Raw genomic sequence first — 21,079 nt, 5'->3', positions numbered from 1 at the left:
ATGAAGGATAAACATGAATACATGATGTGGTACAGCTAAGACAGAAGACAATGATAAATAGCAGCATTAGCAGTTTCATTTAAAAAAAAAAATGGGTAGTTTAAAATATAATAAATATAGCAGATCATATAATGTTTAATGTTCCAATGTCATGAGAAGAAAGCTTATTCATCATCATTCTTTTTGTTTTAACTATTATTACAAATACAATCATATATATGTTTCTTTTTTTTTTTTAAGACTTACCTTGAAATGTGTATGTTGAAATGTATGTTGATATACACAGTTGCAGTTTGACAGAAGTGAGTTTTAAGACGTGTACACACATATACACACTTTTCTTTTCTTTAGGTTAAACAAGTGTATATGAGTAAACAGATGAGTGTTGGTATACACAAGTTAGACGGTTTGAGTGATCATGTAGAGGTTATTTTTCATTAAAGGACATCTTTGTTTTGTTGTCAATACTAAAGTACAAAAGAGGTTAGCTTAATCAACAACAAGACAGAAGACAATATTTATGTGTGTATAACTTTTATAAACAGGCATCCTCCATGTTACAGTCCATAGAGAATAACTGATATAATGGTCGTGTTATATTCCTGATAAATGTTGTCATATTATGGAATTCTCCAACATGGAACATACTTCCCATTGACCTGCATGGAAAATGGAAGTCAATGGCAAATACATTTTATGTTAGAGAATTTCAGCTTACAACATTTTCAGGATTGCACTGCTTTTGCAAATTAGGGGATGGTTGTATAATTTAATCAGTAGAATTTTGCAAACTAAACAATTCAAAAGTAGGAGTGACCTCCATCCAACTCAACAGGGAGTCAATCAACCAGCCAAAGTGTTTAGTCTTTGTATCTCATTACTAGTTGTGTTTAGTCTCAAACTTATTACATCAGACCACCAAGCTGTAAATATTATCAAATGTAAGTACTGTTTACCAATGTTCAAGGTAGAAGCACTGTATCACTGATACACATTAGCATATGGGAATTTACACTGTCCTATGGGCCAAGATATTCAAATACACTGTATTTTCCCCAAGTTAATCAAAAAATTAACAGGATCAAATTGAATCAATTTCCACAGAAAAATCTTCAATGGGAATGAGCATTAGAAAAAATTCCAAAATAAACAGTGATTTCTACGTGGGAAAGAAAAACCACACACCAGCAAAATATATTCACCATTGCATTGTTATAATTAGAATTAAGGATAGAAATGCTTGTCAAGTCATTACAAACCACAAGATTCACTTGGAATTTGTTTTAGTAAATTTGTATGAATACAGCTTGGCATATTTCTTTGAATCTAAGACAGTCTGAAGTGATTTTTAACTTTTGAATTGTATAGTTGACAAATACTCATACAGATTAAAATATGTGAATACCCTGGCTATTATTTGTTCTTATTTCATTTTTGGCGCTTGACTTTAATGTGGCTTTTAAAAAAATGGGAAACAACTTTTATAAATATATTTACACACATACATGCACAAACACGTCAACCACTCATGCAAACATTCATGCACACATGTACACACGCATGCGCACATACCAAACACAATCAGCCATGCACACACACACGCATGCGCACATACCAAACACAATCAGCCATGCACACACACACACTCATGCAAACAAATTAAATTCAGAATGACTATGAAATGGTCATTTTTATAAAAATAAAAATAAGATTATGACTAAAAAAGAAAATGAGAAAACAAAATGAATGGATAGGAATTAGTCTGCCGAAGAGATAGAATAAATAAAAAGAGGACTTAATTTCCATTCTTCCTTTTAAAGAAAGAACAAGCAGGATGGCAAAGGATATGGGAGGAGGGAGAGGGGAATTTTTTGTTTTTTTTAAAAAGTGTGTAGTCCCTTAAATAATGTTTTGTATCAGTGCTTCTGTATTTTACTTCAAACTCTCAGAATCTCCAAACAGTTGTTATAGCAGATAGCAATCCAATCTGGTTGGGTCGATGACCATTGGATTTGATTAATCTCACCAGCTGCTGTATAGGCTAAGATAGGGTCTTCAATAGCTCGAGGCATCTGCTGTATATCCCATATCAGAGCTTGATGGTCATCCGCTGCAAGAAAATAACAAAGGAAAATGGTTTTCGTATAACAACAATAACAAGTCGAATACAATCTAAAATTCCAAATTTGACATTTTGTACAAATTGGTCCTTTTTACATCCATTTTCCATGCTAACATGAATTAGACAAACATTTATTGGGAGACATTACTTTACAGCTGGATATTCTTCCTGTCACAGAACTTTACTTGTTTTTCAAGTAAGGAATATTTTTATTCAACAGAACCAAATAGCAATTTGCTAAAAGGAAATGTCAACACATCATCATGGTTCCACTCAATGGTTCCATGCAAATACATGAGATGTAATCATTCATGCACATATCAAGCTTCCTTACAGTTTCTGCTTACCAATTCCACTCACAAGGCATTGGTCAACCTGAAGCTATAGTAGAGGACACTTGACCGAAGTCCCACACAGCATGATGGAACTCAGAATCACATGGTTATGAAGTAAATCTGTATCAATCCAGTCATGCCCATACCAATGATATTTATTTTAACAATCTAACAACTTGGTCTTCAATTTGGTAGAGGCATACCCCTTACTATCTCCCCAAGTTAGAATTCAAAATAATTCTATTTTAAAATCTAAACGAATTTTTGATTCTTGATTCCTAATGTTATATAATAATGTAAAATCAACACCAGAGAATATAAACAGCTGAAAAAAATTCTGACTGGAACAATGGTAAGTGCTGTTTGCATATTAGATAAAATTTACATCAAATAAAGCAGAATTGTTAAAGACAAAGTTCAGCCTGGTATGATATGAAACAACCCTGGCTTTGTCAACAATACAAAGTTTTGAGTGTAGAAATGGTATTTTGTTGTGAACTAACTCTCAGAGCAATGAAGAGAAAACTTCAGAAAATGACGTAAAAATAAATAAAAGTTATTTAATAAGCAAACAGAAACAAAGTTGCAAGAGAAGGGAATGAACTTACCAGCTGTGCAGATGTGACAGCTGGAATGTGGAGCCCAGGCAATACCATTCACACAGGCACGGTGATTATTGAGTCGAGCCACAGGGGTGCATGGCACTCTTACATCAAGAATGATAACCTGCAAGAAATAAGAGGTTTATTTTTATTATATATTTATACTATTTATTTATTTTTATCATATTTTTAACATATTGTCATTCATTCCCAACTTCTAATATCAAAACTTTACAATGCCTCTAGACAAACACACATGACCAATATTGATTACCATCCTGCTTTCTTAAATAGATACCATTATCAGTTCATGTATTGAAAATTAATGTATAGAAGCAATTTAATTGCAAAATTACTTGCTTCAACAATCTGCAAGAAGATATAAAAGTTCTCCAATTCATCTCGTCCATATCACCGTGAAAACAGCAAATTATAACCTCATTCAATGGCACCAAGACACAATCACAAGACACATCAGAAAATATCTGCAATACAATAAGTCTCTACTCCTGAACAACACACAGGAAATCAACTACATTGACATCATACACTAATAGCCTGCCAGTGCTATATACGCACTGTCTCTTTTTACAAAAAATACTTTTTCTAAGTCAGTATGGATAAATGAATGAAAAAATAAAAATTAGTTCAGAAAAGTATGTCCAAATATGTTTATAGTTTTGTAATGTTTTTGAAGATTCTTTTAATATTTTTCTCTCTCTGATTTTTCTACTCACGGCACCAAAATTATTTAAATTCTCTGTTAGTTCTATTTTGTCAAAGACATTCATAAAGCCAATGAGAAGATTTTTCTTTTCCCTATTTTGTCAAAGTTTCACCAGCCATCATATACATCAAATGAAGCAGAAAGCTAAATGAAGTTCAATAGTTGTGAAACAAAATTTTCAAGGTGCCAAAAAGTCCTGGGGACAAAATGTTTGATGTTGAATAAGTCAGCGTCAAATTAGCAATGCCAAATAGGCATTGTCAAAACAGCTGTGCCAAAACATCTCATACCTCCAAACATTAATGGTAAGAGGTATGTTGATAAAATCAATCATAACACAAATGGTGGTAGACATCATCATCATCACCATTTAACGTCTGTTGTCCATGCTGGCATGGGATGGGATGGATGGTTTGACCAGGGCTGGTAAACTGAGGGGCTGCACCAGGCTTCAGTCTGATTAGGTGTGGTTTCTATGACTGGATGCACTTCTTAATGCCAACCACTTGAAGAGTGTAATGGCTGCTTTTACGTGCCAGTTGCATGACACCAATATCTGCCATAATCAGGATCCACTTGACTTGATGGGTCTTCTTCTCAAGCACAGCATATTGCTAAAGGGTCTCAGTCATCTGTCATTGCCTCTGTGAGGCCCAACACTTGAAAGCTGCTTTTTACATGACACTGGCATCAGCCACATTGTGATCTTTACATGTCAGTTACGCGACACCAACAACAGTCACAACTATGATTCCACTTGGCTTAACAGGTCTCTTCTCAAGCACAGCATATCATCAAAGGTCTTGGACACAAGTCATTACCTCCATGAGACCCAATGTTTGAAGATCATGCTTCACCACCTTGTCCTGTCTTCCTGGGCCTCCCTCTTCCACAGCTTCCCTCCACTGTTAGAAATCAGCACTTCTTCAAACAGCTGTCCACATTCATCCACATCATTTGACCAAACTAATGCAGTCATGCCTCTTATGCCCAAATCATTTTATGACATTTATGGTAGTTAATATGCTGATATGTTCATCTAAAGACAAGCAACAACAGATGCACCCAATTGATGGACTGTGTTTGGGAAGGGATTTAGCCTAGAGGAGACAAGTTCTGGGTTTTGTAAGACTAGGTATCACCAATGCCCTCATCTTTATGAGACAACTACAGGAGAAGCACTCAACTATGAATAAGCCACTCTACCAAACTTTTGTTGACTTGGCAAAGGACTTCAACAGAGTTCAATGCTCTGTAGGCTGGTGGTTTCTAAGAGAACTAGAGATAGACAAATAGCATGTGCAAGGTGGAAGTTAACTGAGTTTCTGAGAAAGAATTTAGGATGTAAATAAGTGTATCTCAGGAATCAGTTCTCAGCCTCCTTCCATTTATTACAGCCCCCTTGGTCATAACAGAGGAGTTTCAGACCAGCTATCTATGGGAACTCCTGAATGCTGGGGACTTAGTTCTACAAGACGAATCTAAGAATTCTGGTTCTCTTCTATTACTCTCTCACACTCTTTCCCAGATCACTGCCTCAGTTTTATTTTCTTATCACCTGTCCTTCTGATGAAGGAGGAGGAGGAGGAGGCATAATTGTTTTGGTAGCATTTGAACTCCCAGTGTAAAAGGATTACGATGCTGTAAGATATTTAATATAACACTACCATTTATGCCCACTGACCATATTTATCAGATGTAAAATATCAAGGATGTGCAAAGCTCTGTTAGACATCAGATATATCACAACTTAACTATCGTATAGGAATGGCTCTCATACTGCATGTGCAATATCAGCAACTACAATAGTGATCCGATGGTATCAGTTGTTTTGATGAAAACAAGCCATTATAACTATCAAAATAAACACCAGTATTTCTATCATCTTTTTTTTTCAAACTCTTTTCTTGATGACATTAGTCATCATTTTATGTCTGCCTTTCATGCTGGGATGGGTTGGATGTTTTGACAGGATCCAACTCATCAGAGGGCCATGTCTTGTTCCAGTGTCTCAGTTTTGGATTGTTTCCGGAGTTAGATGCCCTTCCTAATGATAGCCACTTTACAAAGTGTAATGGGTGTTTGATTCCTGAGACCAATACGAGTGATGTCATTTGAACAAATTCTACTGAGCAGAAAGGAACTTTTGCAGATTGCTCTGCATTTTTCAGTTGAACACTAACAGAGGATGATACAGAGGTCTCTTTAGCAATCAAACTATATATGAAATTTTTATTTTGCTATAATTTTGCTTTTGTATATTTTTAATACTATCTTGCTATTTTGTTGTGAATACCTTGAGATATTTACACACACACATATATACTTTAGAAAAATATCACTATTAAAAGATGAGAGAATATTCAATGTCTTAAAAAATTGCACAATATAACAACTCAAACATACAAGTATGAAAGATGTGGAAATAAGAAATAAATTGATCCCTCATAACCATGTCAAAATCAAATTTTACAACAGAGCCACTTAGAGATCTGTACATCTACTTCAGATCAGTCTTTCTATTAATGTGCATAATAAAAAACAAACCATACTAAATGGATTTTTGAATCACTCTATGTTTTTAACAAATCCACATTACCTCCATTGCATCCATAGCCATTGTCGCTAAGTAGTTAGGATCCTGCTTATTCCATGCTAACCGTAGAAGTGGATGATGTTGGGGATCTTCATATATAATAGTGGAATGTTCCAGATGTCGTAAATCAAACATTCTCACAGATCCATCAGCCCCTGCCAAAGTAATAATAATGATGGTTACAAATTTTGGTGAAAAGCCAGCAATTTTAGGGGAAGTGGGTTAGTTGATTACATCAACTTCAATGCTCAACTTATGCTTATTCTATGCCTACTGTTTATATTAGTCAGACTGGTGTATTCTTGATTGTTACTTTCACTACAGTTCGGCTGTTGTATACTTCAGCCTTCTTCAGGTGTCTTGTGTTGAAATTGGGTGTTGTATCAGAATTTCAAGCCTAACTCATTATTTGATACACAGGGGTATACTGTTTTCATTCTGCTCTCTGTGTGTTCCATGACAATTCTTGCTTCAGTTGATCTTTTTGAGAATTACCTTAATCCCTTGACTGGGATTAACAAATGTCCTTATCTACTACGCTGTGCAGTCACCTAGAGGTTTGAGTTCAATCTCAAGCAAAGCATTAAGATAATTCACAAAAAAAAAAACCCTTAAAACATAGAGCAAAATGAGGACAGTGTACCCCATGGATCATATAAAGGGTAAAATTCAAAATTCTGATACAACAACCAAGTTCAATGCAAACACCTGAAGACGGCTGGAGAATACAACGGCCAAAGTGTAGTAAAAACAACAATCAAAATAAGGACAGGAGTATAACTAATATAAACAGTATACATAATATAAATTCCTCATCTCAGAAATATAGAACTGATACTTATTTTATCAACCCCAAAAGATTGAAAGGCAAATAAGAAACGTCACTATACATTTTGTCCAGCATGCTAATGATTCTGCTAGCTTGTAGCTTTAATAAGTAATAAAAGTAATAATGGTTTCTGATTTAAGCACAAAACCAGCAGTTTTTTATGAAATAAGGTTAGTTAATACCACTGATTGTAGTACTTGACAGGTAATTTACTTTAAGAACTCTGGAGGGAGGAAAGGCAACTTTGGTGAGATTTGAACTCAGAATGCAAAGAGCAGTGACAAATGTTACAAGGCATTGTTTCTGATGCTCTAACATTTCTGCCAGAATAATAATAATAATCCTTTGTATAACAGGCCTGAAATTTGGGGGGAGGGGGCTAGTCAATTATATCGATCCCAGTGCTCAACAGGTACTTATTTCATTGACCTCCAAAGAAATGAATGGCAAAGTTGACCTTGTGCCATTTGAACTCAGAGTGTAAAAACAAACAAAATTGCAGCTAAACATTTTGTTCAGCTCGTCGCCACCGACAACGACGACAATAATAATAATAATCCTTTCTACTATAGGCACATTACCTGGATATTTTGGGGCAGAGAGGTAGTTCATTTTAATGACCCCCAGTACTTGACTGGTACTTTTATCAAACCTCAAGATTGGAAAGGCAATGTTGAGGTTGACCATAGCAGGATTTGAACTCAGAACATAAAGTGTCAGAACAAATACAACAAAGCATTTATCCCAACACTTAATAATAATTGTTTCTAATAACAGCAAAGGGCCTGAAATTTGGAGGGGGTGTTTTAGTTAATACTATTGACCTCACTACTTGACTGGTACTTTATCAAGCATGGAGGGATTAAAGGCATAGTTGACTTCAGCAGGATTTCAACTCAGAACATAGACAACCTGGAATAAATACCCCCCAAGACATTTTGTTGTCATGCTAATTATTCTGCCAACTTGCTATCTCATGATCCTTTCTACAATAGACACAAGGCCTGAAATATTAGGGGATGGGGATAGGCAATGACATCAAACCCCAGTGCTCAACTGGTACTTATTTCACTGACCCCCAAAAGGATGAAAGGCAAAATTGATTTCAGTTGAATTTGAACTCAGAACATAAAGATAGGTAAGATGCTGCTAAGCATTTGGTCTGGTATGTTAACTATTCAGCCAGCGCACTACCTTATAACATCAACAACAAATATAGGTTGAAAGTAGGTACTTAACTAAAAATGAGAAAACTGAAAAAAAGTATTTCAACAAAAATGGATTAACGTGTACTTGGTGATCTTACCAACACTAGCAAACATATCTCTTCCACCACCAGCACGACTAAAAGCAATATCATACACTTCTTTGTCGTGAGCTATAAGCTGTGTCTTCACATGGCCCGACACCAAATTTACCCTGCACAAAAGCTGACCAGTCTGCAAAACAAACGAAACAAGAAAAAAATGTTATCTAAAACACATTACATAGAAAGGATAAAAATAATGAAACTTTACTCCAGTGATTTTTCTAAGGATAAAATAAGGCTAAAAATTTATAATAAAAAAAAAATTAAACTTTCTTATCAATGATGAAACACAAACTGTGAATCTTGAGGAACTGTTCAGCATAACAAATTTAATCATCATCATCATCATTGTTTAACGTCCGTTTTCTGTGCTAGCACGGGTTGGACGGTTCGACCGGGGTCTGGGAAGCAAGGGGCTGCTCCAGGCTCCAGTCTGATCTGGCAGAGTTTCTACGGCTGGATGCCCTTCCTAACGCCAACCACTCCACGAGTGTAGTGGGTGCTTTTTACATGCCACCTGCACAGGTGCCAGGGGGGGTCCGGCATCGGCCACGATCGGTTGGAGCTTTTAACATGCCAGCGGTTCCGTATAACAAATTTAATTATGCATATGAAACTTGATCCATGAAAATTTTATACAGATGTAGAAGGTGTAGACATAGCTATGTGATTAGGAAGTTCACTTTCAACCACTAGTTTCAGGTTCCATCCCATAGTGTGATGCCTGAGGTAAGTGTATTCCACTACAGCTTTAGGTTGGTTAATGCATTATGAAGAAATTTAATAGACAGAAACTAAAATGAAGCCCTTCATATATATAAGTAGATATATATCAATCTGATCTGGCAAGGTTTCTACAGCTTGATACCCTTCCTAATGCCAAGCACTCTGAGAGTGTAGTAGGTGCTTTTTACATGCTACCAGCATGGGAGCCAGTCAAGCGGCACTGGTATTGACCACATTCAGATGGTGCTTTTTATGTACCACTGGCAGAGGAGCCAGTCAGGGGTCATTCAAATTGGACCCTGGTGCAGCCTACTAGCTTGCCAATCCTCAGTCAAACCATCCAACCCATACCAGCATGGAAAACTGATGTTAAACGACGATGATGATGATGATGATGATGATATATATATAGGCTTCTTTCAGTTTCTGTTTACTAAATCCACTCACAAGGCTTTGATTGCCGTGGGGCTAAATCTAAGACCATATGGTTGGAAAGCAAACTTCTTAACCACACAGCCACACCTGTGTCACATACACAAACATTAATTAGAAATATACAACCAGAAACAATACTGAAACAATACACTTAAATTTATCAATTAACAAGCCGTCTAATAAAAATTTCATATTTTAAAATATTCAACAATTAATGCATCCGGGTCATTATAACAGTCATGTTTAATTAGTGTGGTTCGTTCAAGATCGCAATAATACAGACACTAATGAGATTAATGGAGAGCAAAATGGAAATGTGTTTCTCACCTCTAAACCCCAAATTGTGCAAGTAGTGTCAATACTTGAAGTTCCCAATAGATTAGGGTCAATTTCATTCCAGTCAAATGATGTCAGAGGAGCACAAAAATCGGAATTTTTGTTCTGAAATATTAAAAGAAAAATGTTAAACAACACAGGAAAATTACCAAAATTCCATGAGGTTTTACAATCCAGAAATATCTTGTAAATATATCTGTTATGTAGTTAACAATAATCAATGTGGAGTAATAATTTGAAATAAAGGATTCCAACAAAATATATGGATATTTTTAATTAGATACACCAGTTTCTAAGATATTTGTGGGGTCTTGAACACTAAATGATTGTCTCAATAATGTTTGTTTTTTCCTTCTGCTGATGTCTAACTTCACTCATTGTCCAATATCTAAATAAAAAGAAATATTTGAAAGGCAATGTTGAGGTTGACCATAGCAGGATTTGACCTCAGAACATAAAGTTTTTACAGGTTTTGTGGTACAAACAGGAGAAACTCAAAATGCAAATGTAAAATGCATATGTTATTTTTAGTTAGCTGTAAAACTATATAAGTGACTCAAGAGCTGAGTTTTGTGCACTGCACTTTTCAAACTACTTCAATATTTTATGTTGTTACAAATTATTTAAAATAAAAGATTTACAGCTCTTTTGGTGAGGTACCTCATATCTTAGCAGGTAAAAATAAAAATAAAATACTTTTGAAGAGAACTTTTCAAGCAGGTATAGGTTGAATGAGAGGGTGTTCTTTCTCTCTCTCTCAATTCTATCAGGCAAAGTGATTATAAACTGGAAGAGAGAGTCATAGATGCTTAAATCTTATGGGATCACTAGCAACAAAGTACTATGTCTTTGATCAAGATAATTCACTATCAAATAACACACAAAGGAAAATATAATCCTTTAGATGAATCAAAAGTTACAAGATTCACAGTGACAAATTGGGTAGAATGGAATATCTGGAAAACAAGTTTTAATTCCAGCAGCTTCTAAACTGTAGCTCAACTATTCAACTGTTAAAATAAAAAATTTATAAAAGCATTCTTAAAATTTTTTTTAAATCATTGAAGGACACTGTCCAAGAAAACATATATAAAGAAATGTTACTGACATTGTTTAAGAGGCACTCCAATCTTGTATCATTCTCTCCAACTCTCCATACTCTCAAGTAGTCTCCACTGGTAGCTAGCAAATCAGGAAATACACCTTTCTAGAGAAAAGAAATCAAAAACAGAAGCAAATGCAAGATGTCATCTGAATAATATAAATGAGAAATAAAATATGATACATTGCATTTCAAAGAAACAATAAAATGTAGAATAGGGAAAAAAAAGAACAGCTAGAAATGATAAATTATAACTTACAGCATCCGGGATCCACATGATTTTAGTTGTGGGGTAAGGATGGTCAAATGTGCTTCTTGATGTGAATTCAGATGTTTCTTCATCCAAAGACACAATTTGCACCTAGAAACATAAATCAAAACAGTATAACAATGAGTGTTAATAGATGTCAACATTTTAAGAGACTTTGTTGCTGAAACTGAAAACAGAAATTTTAAAACTTTTACTTTTTTATTCAATTTAAGAATTTTGCAGAGTTTTTCTGAATATGAGTATTTTTGCTCACAACACAGATTGATTGGACGTGTCTCTCTACTGAAAGTAAATATTTCAATTGTTATACTTAAATGAACACCACACTTCAAAATAATTAAAGGAGAATATGGTGAGTGAACCAAGTATAAACTTTTGATGAGCTGAATTCATAGCCAGGTATTGATTGTTTTCAGTCACACGTTTTCATGTCACATTTCTAGGTAATATCTCCAGAGAAGGAATGAATGCTACTCACTTCGGTTTAAGAAAATCCCTATGCTATAGTAAATGACATCATTCAGTTAATTGAAAAGAATCAGAAAATTTAGCAGGCGAGTTCTACAGCCTGGTTTCTCTACTTATATATAATTGGAAATCTTGGGAGTAACAATATACAGACAGTTGAGAGAAATAATCTTCCTTCAAAGAAAGCAATTAAATATCAGATGAAGAAAGATAACTCTCGTATTTCAATAAGTGACGACGTGGATTGCATCTGAATTTTTCTCCATTTGTACTGATAACCTCTGCATCTAGATAAACTGAGAAATAAGTTTTGGGTTCTTTCCACTAATGTTACAACACAGAAACATTGCACAACATTGTCAAATTAGTAAGAGGTGTAGCTAAATGAAGCGTTAGTATCATATGTCATGTGGTGCACTATTACAATATCACTTTAATTTTCAATGAATCAGTCAAGAAAGCCACAATTAAAGTGTTGTTATTTACTCCAGATTAAACCTGTATGAGCAGATCTATAATCAAAAACATTCCAGCCATGACTACTTTTTTTTAGGAATATGTAAGACTATATTATCTAATAAGCTCTTTATTTAACATGATAGGGAGTAATTTGAGGGAAATTTGGTTACCATTTCAAGTAGCTTGGGCAACTTAAAGGCTCCAAAGGGCACTCCAACTCTTAAATACATTTTCCCTGCTAAGGAACTACTCCCCCTACTAATTGTCTCCCTTGACAAACTTGCTCTTAGCTCTAAAACTTTTTCCACCCTTTTCATCCACCATTCATTCCACACAATAGTTACAATAACCAAATCTGTAATACTTTCTAGTCTGAGCTTTTTCTTGAAGAAGGACAATTAATTAATTTATTCTTCTTTCCAGAATTAAACACCTATAAACTGTGTGCTCCTGTTTCTGAAACCTTTTCTGTTTTATTCTGTTTCCGAAACCTTTTCACTATAAATAAGTAGCATAGGGTGGTATAGTACAGTTCACTACTCTAAGTTTCATTATCTTATTTTGCTAAGCTTACATACTTTTGTGTGGAAAAAACCCAAAATACTAGAAATGTAACCAGAATAAAACTATTACCAGTGAAGGAATTGCTAATATTTTTCATCTAAATAAGGCAGCAAGCTAGTAGAATCGTTAGCACACTGGGTGAAATGCTTAGTGGCATTTCATCTGTCTTTACAATCTGAGATCAAATTCCACCAAGGTTGGCTTTGTCATTCAGTTTTTAGGGGTCGATAAAAGAACAGTTGAGTACTAGTGTTGATATACTCAACTTACCATTTTTAGTAGCTTGAGCAACTTTAAGGCTCCAAAGTGAAATTGCTGGCCTTGTGCCAAAATTTGAAATCAATATTTTCATATAAATCATATTAAACATTGAAAGCACCGTTTTGAAGAGAAACGAGAAACAAAACCATTGAGAGAAATTCGTTTCTCTTTTCTGTCTCTCAAGTTGGTGAATACAAAAGTTACTTAATACAAAAATCTTAGCAGTTAATTCAGAATTGACTCATTGGGTAAATTCACATTGTAAATAACCATCTCTTATCAGCACTAAGTGACTAATGAATTATCTTGTAGGCATAAATTAGTAGTTAAAACAGCAGACAGAATTTATAGTGTCCTGTTTGAGAAGATGGAATGGTTGGCACTTTGTAATCATCATCATCTTATCATCATCATCATCGTTTAACGTCCACTTTCCATGCTAGCATGGGTTGGACGGTTCAACTGGGGTCTGTGAAGCCAGAAGGCTGTATCAGGCCCAGTCTGATCTGGCAGTGTTTCTACGGCTGGATGCCCTTCCTAACGCAAACCACTCCACGAGTGTAGTGGGTGCTTTTTACATGCCACCGGCACAGGGGCCAGGTGAGACTGGCAACGGCCACGAACGGATGGTGCTTTTTATGTGCCACCGGCACGGGGGCCAGGCGAGGCTGGCAACGGCCACAAACGGATGGTGCTTTTTACATGTCACCGGCACAGAGGCCAGTCGGGGCGGCGCTGGCAATGGCCACGATCAGATGGTTCGCTTGCTTGTCACCGGTACTGGTATCACAGCCGCAATTTCCATTGATGTTGATCGACTTCGATTTCGGTTCTGCTTTCTGATGAATGCAGAACCAAAATCTAATGTAGTTGATAATGCTGTCATCCAGAAATGAAAAATACAAAGTTTAAGTCTTATCGGGGTGGAGCTGATTAGTCCTTTCTGTATGAAATTGGTGATTATTTATGTCTGATGTCATTTATTACTCAACTGCTTGGTTCACTGAAAATGGTGGGGAGACATAAAAGGTTACCTTGTTGTTGTACTCTTCCATGAAACTACCGAGAGCTAATCGAAACCGCTTGTCTGGACGAATACTCCAGTTCATTCCATATACAGTCCATGGTGCTTCGTATTTATAGATCTCTTTCCTCTTGCCAGGAGGTGCAGCAGGTAGAGCACACATGGTAACTAAACAAAAAGAAAGAAATAGAAACCAAACTATTATATTTATAATAAATACAGAAAAATGTAATGACACACAAAATCGTTTTTGTATCTGGTTTGCAAGATTCTTTATGTGAATTGTGTTTCGAAACAAATCTTGTAGTGTCTAAGGATAGTCATTATGCCAATATAATTAATATACGCACTGGTTCAATCCCACTCTTTTATCATTAGTCAATTGGTTAAATAGCCAACTAACTAACTGATTATTTAATTTGTTTTGTTTTTGCTTGTCAAAGCTCTTTTGTTGCCATTTGCAACTTTTTTAATGACTATTGACTCAGTCTGAAAGAGCCTCAATCCAATAGAGCAATGGATTCATCTTCCAGTATTTTGTTGCACTCTGGGCTCAAACCTTGCCAAAGTTAACTTTAACTTTCATCCTACTGAGAGTTGATTAAATAAATATCATCAAGTACTGGAGTCAATTTCATTTCACCCAAATTCTGTCTTTGTTAGAAAGCCACATTATTATTATTAAAAAATTTAGGGTGGTGAATTGGCAGAATTGCTATAGCATCAGACAAAATGCCTAGCAGTTCTTAATTCATATCCTGCCAGCATCATCATTGCCTTTGTCAATAAAATAAATTATCAATCAAGCAGTGAAAGGGGTTTAATGAGCTAACCTCCTCCCCCAAATTTTAGGCCCTGTGCGTATACTAGAAACAATAATAATTATTATAAAGGTGACAAGATGGCTAAATCATTAAGCATGCTATATAAAATGCTTAGTGGCATTTTGTCCAACTTTACATTCTGAGTTCAAATGTCACTGAAGTTCACTTTGCCTTTCATCCTTTCAGTGTTGATAAACTAAGTACCAGTTATGCACTGGGATTGATGCAATCAACTAACCCCTCCCCCAAATTTCAAGTATTGTGCCCAGAGTAGAAAGGATTACTGTTATTATTATTGAGACAGCAAAACGGTGGAATTGTTAACACACTGGACAACATGCTCAGTAACATTCTATTCCCCTTTACATTCTAAGTTCAAGTTCTGTCATGATCAACATTACTTCTTATCCTTTCAAGGTTGATGAAATAAGTACCAGTCGAGCATTGGGGTCAAAGTAATCAACTCCTCTCATATTTCAGGTCTTGTGTCAAGAGTAGAAAGGATTATTATTATTATTATTATTATTATTGAGTGAAAGAGCAGTGCATGCCATCAAAGTGACACTGGAGTAAAATATACAAAGCCCAGTATACCCATCATGACTACCCGTCTGATAAGGGTACACAGGCACATGCATCACAACCATATGTGAGCGACATGGTGATCTCATATCAAAATAAACAGCACATGACCTTGCAGGTGGGGCCCAGTTAGAATTTTCTTCTGGTCAAGTAACCCATCTTGCTCAAAAGGTTCCTGAATAAGGGTTGTTTAAGGACGTTGAACAAAATATGTTTCCAGAGGTGAATTACTCAAACCCCAAAGAATCCCTCTCAACACATGGCTCCTGCACCAGTCTTGTTTTGTTCTTATGCATGTATGTATACATATAGATGTATGTACATATATATGCATATATTTATATTATATTAATATATATATATATATCATCATCACCATTTAATGTCCATCATCTATGCTGGATGGTGTGACCAGAGTTGGCAAGCTAGGGGGCTGCACCAGACTCCAGTCTGATTTGGCATGGTTTCTACATCTGGATGCCCTTACTAATGCCAACCACTTTACAGAGTGTGCTGGGTGTGTTTATGTGGCACCGCATGGGCACTTTTACTTGCACATGAGTATATATATATATATATATATATATATATTTAAAATTGAGGATAAAATCTTTATAAGAAATTATCAGTAGTTAGCGTGTTAGTTATGTTTTTTCTTATGTCTTGAGTTTGTTGCACTGATGAACATGGAATGCATATTCTGCATTAATTGCGAAATCACAGGTGATATGTAACTAAATTCTTTTTTTAAATGACTTGCTTTGAAGTTTTGCATTCGGTAAAATTTTGTTTATTTTAGTAGTTTTGACCACATTGGTCCCTCTTAGCGTGCGGTATCTATGAATAGTAGTACCCTCAATATAATATAAATATATATATATATTGGGTCATCCCATAAATAATGCATGAACTAAAAGTCAGAGGGATACGGGATAAACTACCTGCATCAACTTGCTATAAAAGCAGGTAGTAATTTTACCTTGTTATTATACTTAGTGCAAGTTTTGAAGAGTGCAGTTCGATTTTAACAGTTTATTTTTTTTCAAAGCTATAATGGAAGTGACAAAGGACACATTCAACATATTTTGCTTTATGAGTTCAATAAAGGCAATAACACAGCAGAAAGTGCAAGGAATATTAATGCAGTATATGGGGATCTGACAATAAGCGTAAACCAGTGTCAATAGTGTTTCCAGAAATTCGGAGCTGGAAAATACACCCTAGAAGACAAGCCTCGCCTGGAAGATCTGTAGAGCTTGACAAGCGTATCCTGCAAATCCTGGTGGAACAAATTCCCATTGTAACTGTTGAGGAATTATCAGAGAAGCTTTGGTCATTCAACCAGTCATTCAAGTCAGTGCTAGAAGAAAAGTGACCATCTTTGGATGACATTCAGAGGCAGGAGCAGTTTGAATGGGAAACAATGCCCCACCCACGATATTCGCCAGACATTGGTTCATCTGATTATCATCTATTCCGCAGTCTTCAAAATCATTTGGACAGAAAAAATATGAATTCTGTATATGGGGTCAGAACTGTAGTGGAGGAGTATTTTTTGTCATGGACAAGTGAATTTTAGAAGAGGGGCCTTGCAGTAAAAAACTCTATCGTTGTCCAGTCTTTAGTTAAGAAAGAATACATCTACAGGTATGACAGAATTGGGACTTTCATCTAGATTTATACCATTATTATGAAAGACAGAAAGAAAGAAACAAGGTGGTATAAGAATAAACCAGAAAAAGCCTTAGAGAATAACAGTGACCATACTCTAACATGCCAAAACACAAAAACAGAGATATCAAGGATAATTGACCAGATATTGTTGTAAAGAAGTACCAGGGAAAGAGGTGCCTTGATTTATCAGTTCTAAGAAATGATGATGTATTTCTCAAATTAAGAAATTTTCCAAATATAAAAGATCTGTAATTTGAATAGGACTGAAAACAGGTACAGTAATCCCTATAATAATAGGTGTTGTAAGAATGATTAAAAAAATGCATAAAGACCAATATATAACCAAAACACCAGGACTTACAAAGCAGACGCAACATATAGAAAATAGTTACTACTAGACACTCACTGCACACCTTACGTAGAGTACTTTCAATACTATAAAAAAACCCAAAACAATACACTATGAATCAGCTGTCCTAGGTTGGGCAGTGAAAACACAGAATAAAAATAAGAGTATAATATGTTTTCTGATATAGGTACCCAAATTGATAAGGAGAATTCAGACGATCAAATCAACCTTAATACATGGTTGGTACTTTTTTTTTTTAATCAACTTGAGGATGAAAGGCAAAGTTGACGTCAATGAGAATAGAACTCGAAATGAAAGAAGCCGCAACTAGCAATAATGATTTGTAATAGAGGAACAAGGCCAGAGATTTGGAAGAGGGGTACAGACGATTAAATCGACCCTAAATTTTGACTGGTAGGGTATTTTTCCGATCCTCAAAAAAAGGGGGAAAAAAGGATGAGAGGCAAAGTTAACTTCGATGTTATTCGAGCTCGACTTTGCCTTTCATCCTTTCGGGGTCGATAAATTAAGTACCAGTTACGCACTGGGGTCGATGTAATCGACTTAATACCTATGTCTGTCCTTGTTTGTCCCCTCTATGTTTAGCCCCTTGTGGGTAGTAAAGAAATAGGTATTTCGTCTGCCGCTACGTTCTGAGTTCAAATTCCGCCGAGGTCGACTTTGCCTTTCATCCTTTCGGGGTTGATTAAATAAGTACCAGTTACGCACTGGGGTCGATATAATCGACTTAATACCTATGTCTGTCCTTGTTTGTCCCCTCTATGTGTAGCCCCTTGTGGGTAGTACAGAAATAGATATATAAAAATCGAGAACAAATTAATTACTACGAACTTTGTCCGACGCCAATGGAATCTGCATAATCCAAGTCTTTTAGACATTTCTAAGTCGAGACAAAAACCAAATCAATTTAAAAGGAAAGAAAGAAAAGACATAATGCAAACTAAGAGGAAAATACTAATTGACGCATGTAAACCGCCGTCTTTAATTAACTACAATCAAACAAGATAAGGGGGGTGGAGAACTGTCATATTTATGTAGATATTTATAGGCCGATCTTTCGGTTTGGGTACATTTAAGTTCCTAAACCCCAAACACTATATTCTTTTTTTTTCCTAATAAAAATAATGTTGAATTTTTTAAGTGGTTAAAATACATTTTAAAGCAAAACGGAAACTGCAAATGTCGGTACTAGAAACGAAAGATCGCCTAAATGTCAATAATAACAATTAAAAGGCGACAATAATACAATATTTTAATTTGCATAACAAACACGTTCGAGGCAGTAAAATGAAATGCGATAAAAAGGGGAAAAAGAGAAAATATTCCGACTTTTTAACATAAAAAACTAGAATTGTTTGTTATTTTTCACTCATGTTGACTAAACATGTTTAAAGATTAAAGGTTAAAGTACGACGATCGCAAAGTAAATGTATAACCGAGAGCGGTATGAACAATGTTTGTGTTTACTTACAATTGAACTTCGAGGCAATAAATAAATCAAGTCAAGGAGTCTCTTCTGTCCAGGAATATTTTCTCTGTCTTAAATAAACCAAAAAACTTGCATTTAATGATTGCTAAACAATATGGCCGACCACCGACGTTCAAGGGAGACAATTCCAGTCTCTCCTATCAACAAGATACATTTCTTTGATGGTATGACTGGGGGGGAGGGGGAGATACATTTCTTTGATGGTATTGGCTGGTGGTGGTGGGAGGGGGGATACATCGAGGTTATTTTTTTAGTTTTTTTTCTTCTTTTTATAAAACTTATTCCTTGGTTTATATTTTTAATTGGCTTTGGTTATCGGCCTGCGGCAATGCCGGAGCACCATCTTCTATTTTCTTTTTCCTAAGTCAGTTATATCAACCCCAGTATTTCTTTTAGCCTGAGCTTTTGTTTAATTTAATTCACACAGCAAGCTGTTTATTTTTATTTCTTACTAGCAGTATCGCCCGGCGTTGCTCGGGTTTGTAAGGGAAATAACTATATAAGGATTTTTAGAGAGTTATAGCCAAAAAATAGCAAAATAATGCATTAAAAATGGAAAAAAAATTATGATAATTTTTTTTAAATCGTTGACTCATCGTAGACATTTTTAGAGAGTTACTGCCCTTATATAATAGCGAAAAAATGCATTAAAATGGAAAAAAATGATGGTAATTTTTTTTTAAATCGTAGACTCATCGTAGACGCGCGCTAATACCCAGAAGGGCTCGATATGAATCACGACTATAAGATTCTCGCTTTTGGTTAAACTGCACCGCAAAATGTGGGAATAGTGAGGAATCTAAATCGTAGGAGACAGACACACAACCTCTCTTTTATATATAAAGATTACTTGTTCCGGCGAATATTGACTCACGTTAGATCTTAGTAAACAAACAACTTCCCTTTTTCATCTCCATATTTTTCTTTTTTCTTTCTTTTTTTTTTAGGGAGACCAAATTATTTATTTCTTGTATTATTCTTTCTTTTTTTATTGCAATTAAATATAATACTGCCAGAGAATACAATTTACCAAAGTTGATGATGATGATGATGATGATGATCATCATCATCATCATTATTTTAACGTCCTTTTCCATGCTTTCATGTGTTGGACGGAATTTGTTGATGTGGATTTTAACAGTTGGATGCCCTTCCTGTCGCTTACCTTCGCCTGTTTCCAAGTAAGGTATATTTCCCTTGCATGACGGTGACGCTCGTTTACAACTATCACGCTACGTCAAGGCAATGTGACAGCGACCCATGCACTTATATTTATACGTACACACACACACACACCGTAGTGTGGTTGGAGTTAGGAAGGGCATCCTGCCGTAGATAGCAAGCTAAATCCAACTGGAATCAGAGGCAGCTTGCTAGCTCTGGTCAAACCGTCCAACCCATGCCAGCATGGAAAATGGACGTTAAAAGATGATGATGATGATGATATATGATGGGCTTCAGTAAGCAAAAATCAATCAAAAAGAAATGAACAAATTAGTAAAACAGCTTGTACATTCCTTCAATTATACATGGCACTGGGCATCACAGGAATTTTGACACAACTAAAAACCTTTATGGCATTATTGTTTTCTCTTGTATACACCAGTGATCCAGTGGTTCTCAACCATTTTTGTACCTATGGACCTCTTTGAATCCTATTTCACTCTACTGGCATCCACTAGTCATTTAATGTTTTCAAATAATATTTATATATTTAGATATTATTAGAAAATCTGTGAAATGAAATTGTCAAAATATTTTGTTGAAGTATAACCCACTTTTTTAGCACATAATCTTTGACAACGAGATCTCTGGTCAATCTCTCATCAACTTCTTCAAGTATCACTTGAAGAGGAAGGTGAGAGTTGAGAGGGAAGTTTTGTCTAGTGAATGTTTCAAAAACAGATGGGTGAATGTAGCAAGGATGACATGTGAAAGATGGAGCCAGCTTCAGCATGATCCAATGGACCAAAA

The 21,079-nt window shown here is 35.5% G+C and overlaps 1 protein-coding gene across 1 annotated transcript; it reads right to left on the bottom strand.

The window, feature by feature from the left end:
• Positions 1-1,874: 1,874 nt before the first annotated feature.
• On the bottom strand, positions 1,875-19,246 carry LOC115211780 (DDB1- and CUL4-associated factor 7). Its single transcript, XM_029780458.2, has 9 exons — positions 19,088-19,246; positions 14,177-14,334; positions 11,379-11,480; positions 11,126-11,224; positions 10,009-10,122; positions 8,518-8,650; positions 6,386-6,537; positions 3,066-3,183; positions 1,875-2,110 (listed from the first exon to the last, which is right to left on the bottom strand). Exons 2-9 carry the CDS (start codon positions 14,327-14,329, stop codon positions 1,938-1,940), a joined length of 1,044 nt encoding a protein of 347 aa, XP_029636318.1. The 5' UTR covers positions 14,330-14,334; positions 19,088-19,246; the 3' UTR covers positions 1,875-1,937.
• Positions 19,247-21,079: the final 1,833 nt, after the last annotated feature.

Source organism: Octopus sinensis, linkage group LG5 (assembly GCF_006345805.1).
Source record: "Octopus sinensis linkage group LG5, ASM634580v1, whole genome shotgun sequence".
NCBI classification, from domain to species: domain Eukaryota; kingdom Metazoa; phylum Mollusca; class Cephalopoda; order Octopoda; family Octopodidae; genus Octopus; species Octopus sinensis.
The sequence above is the reverse complement of the archived record's forward strand: the minus strand, read 5'-3'. Positions and strand labels throughout refer to the sequence as shown.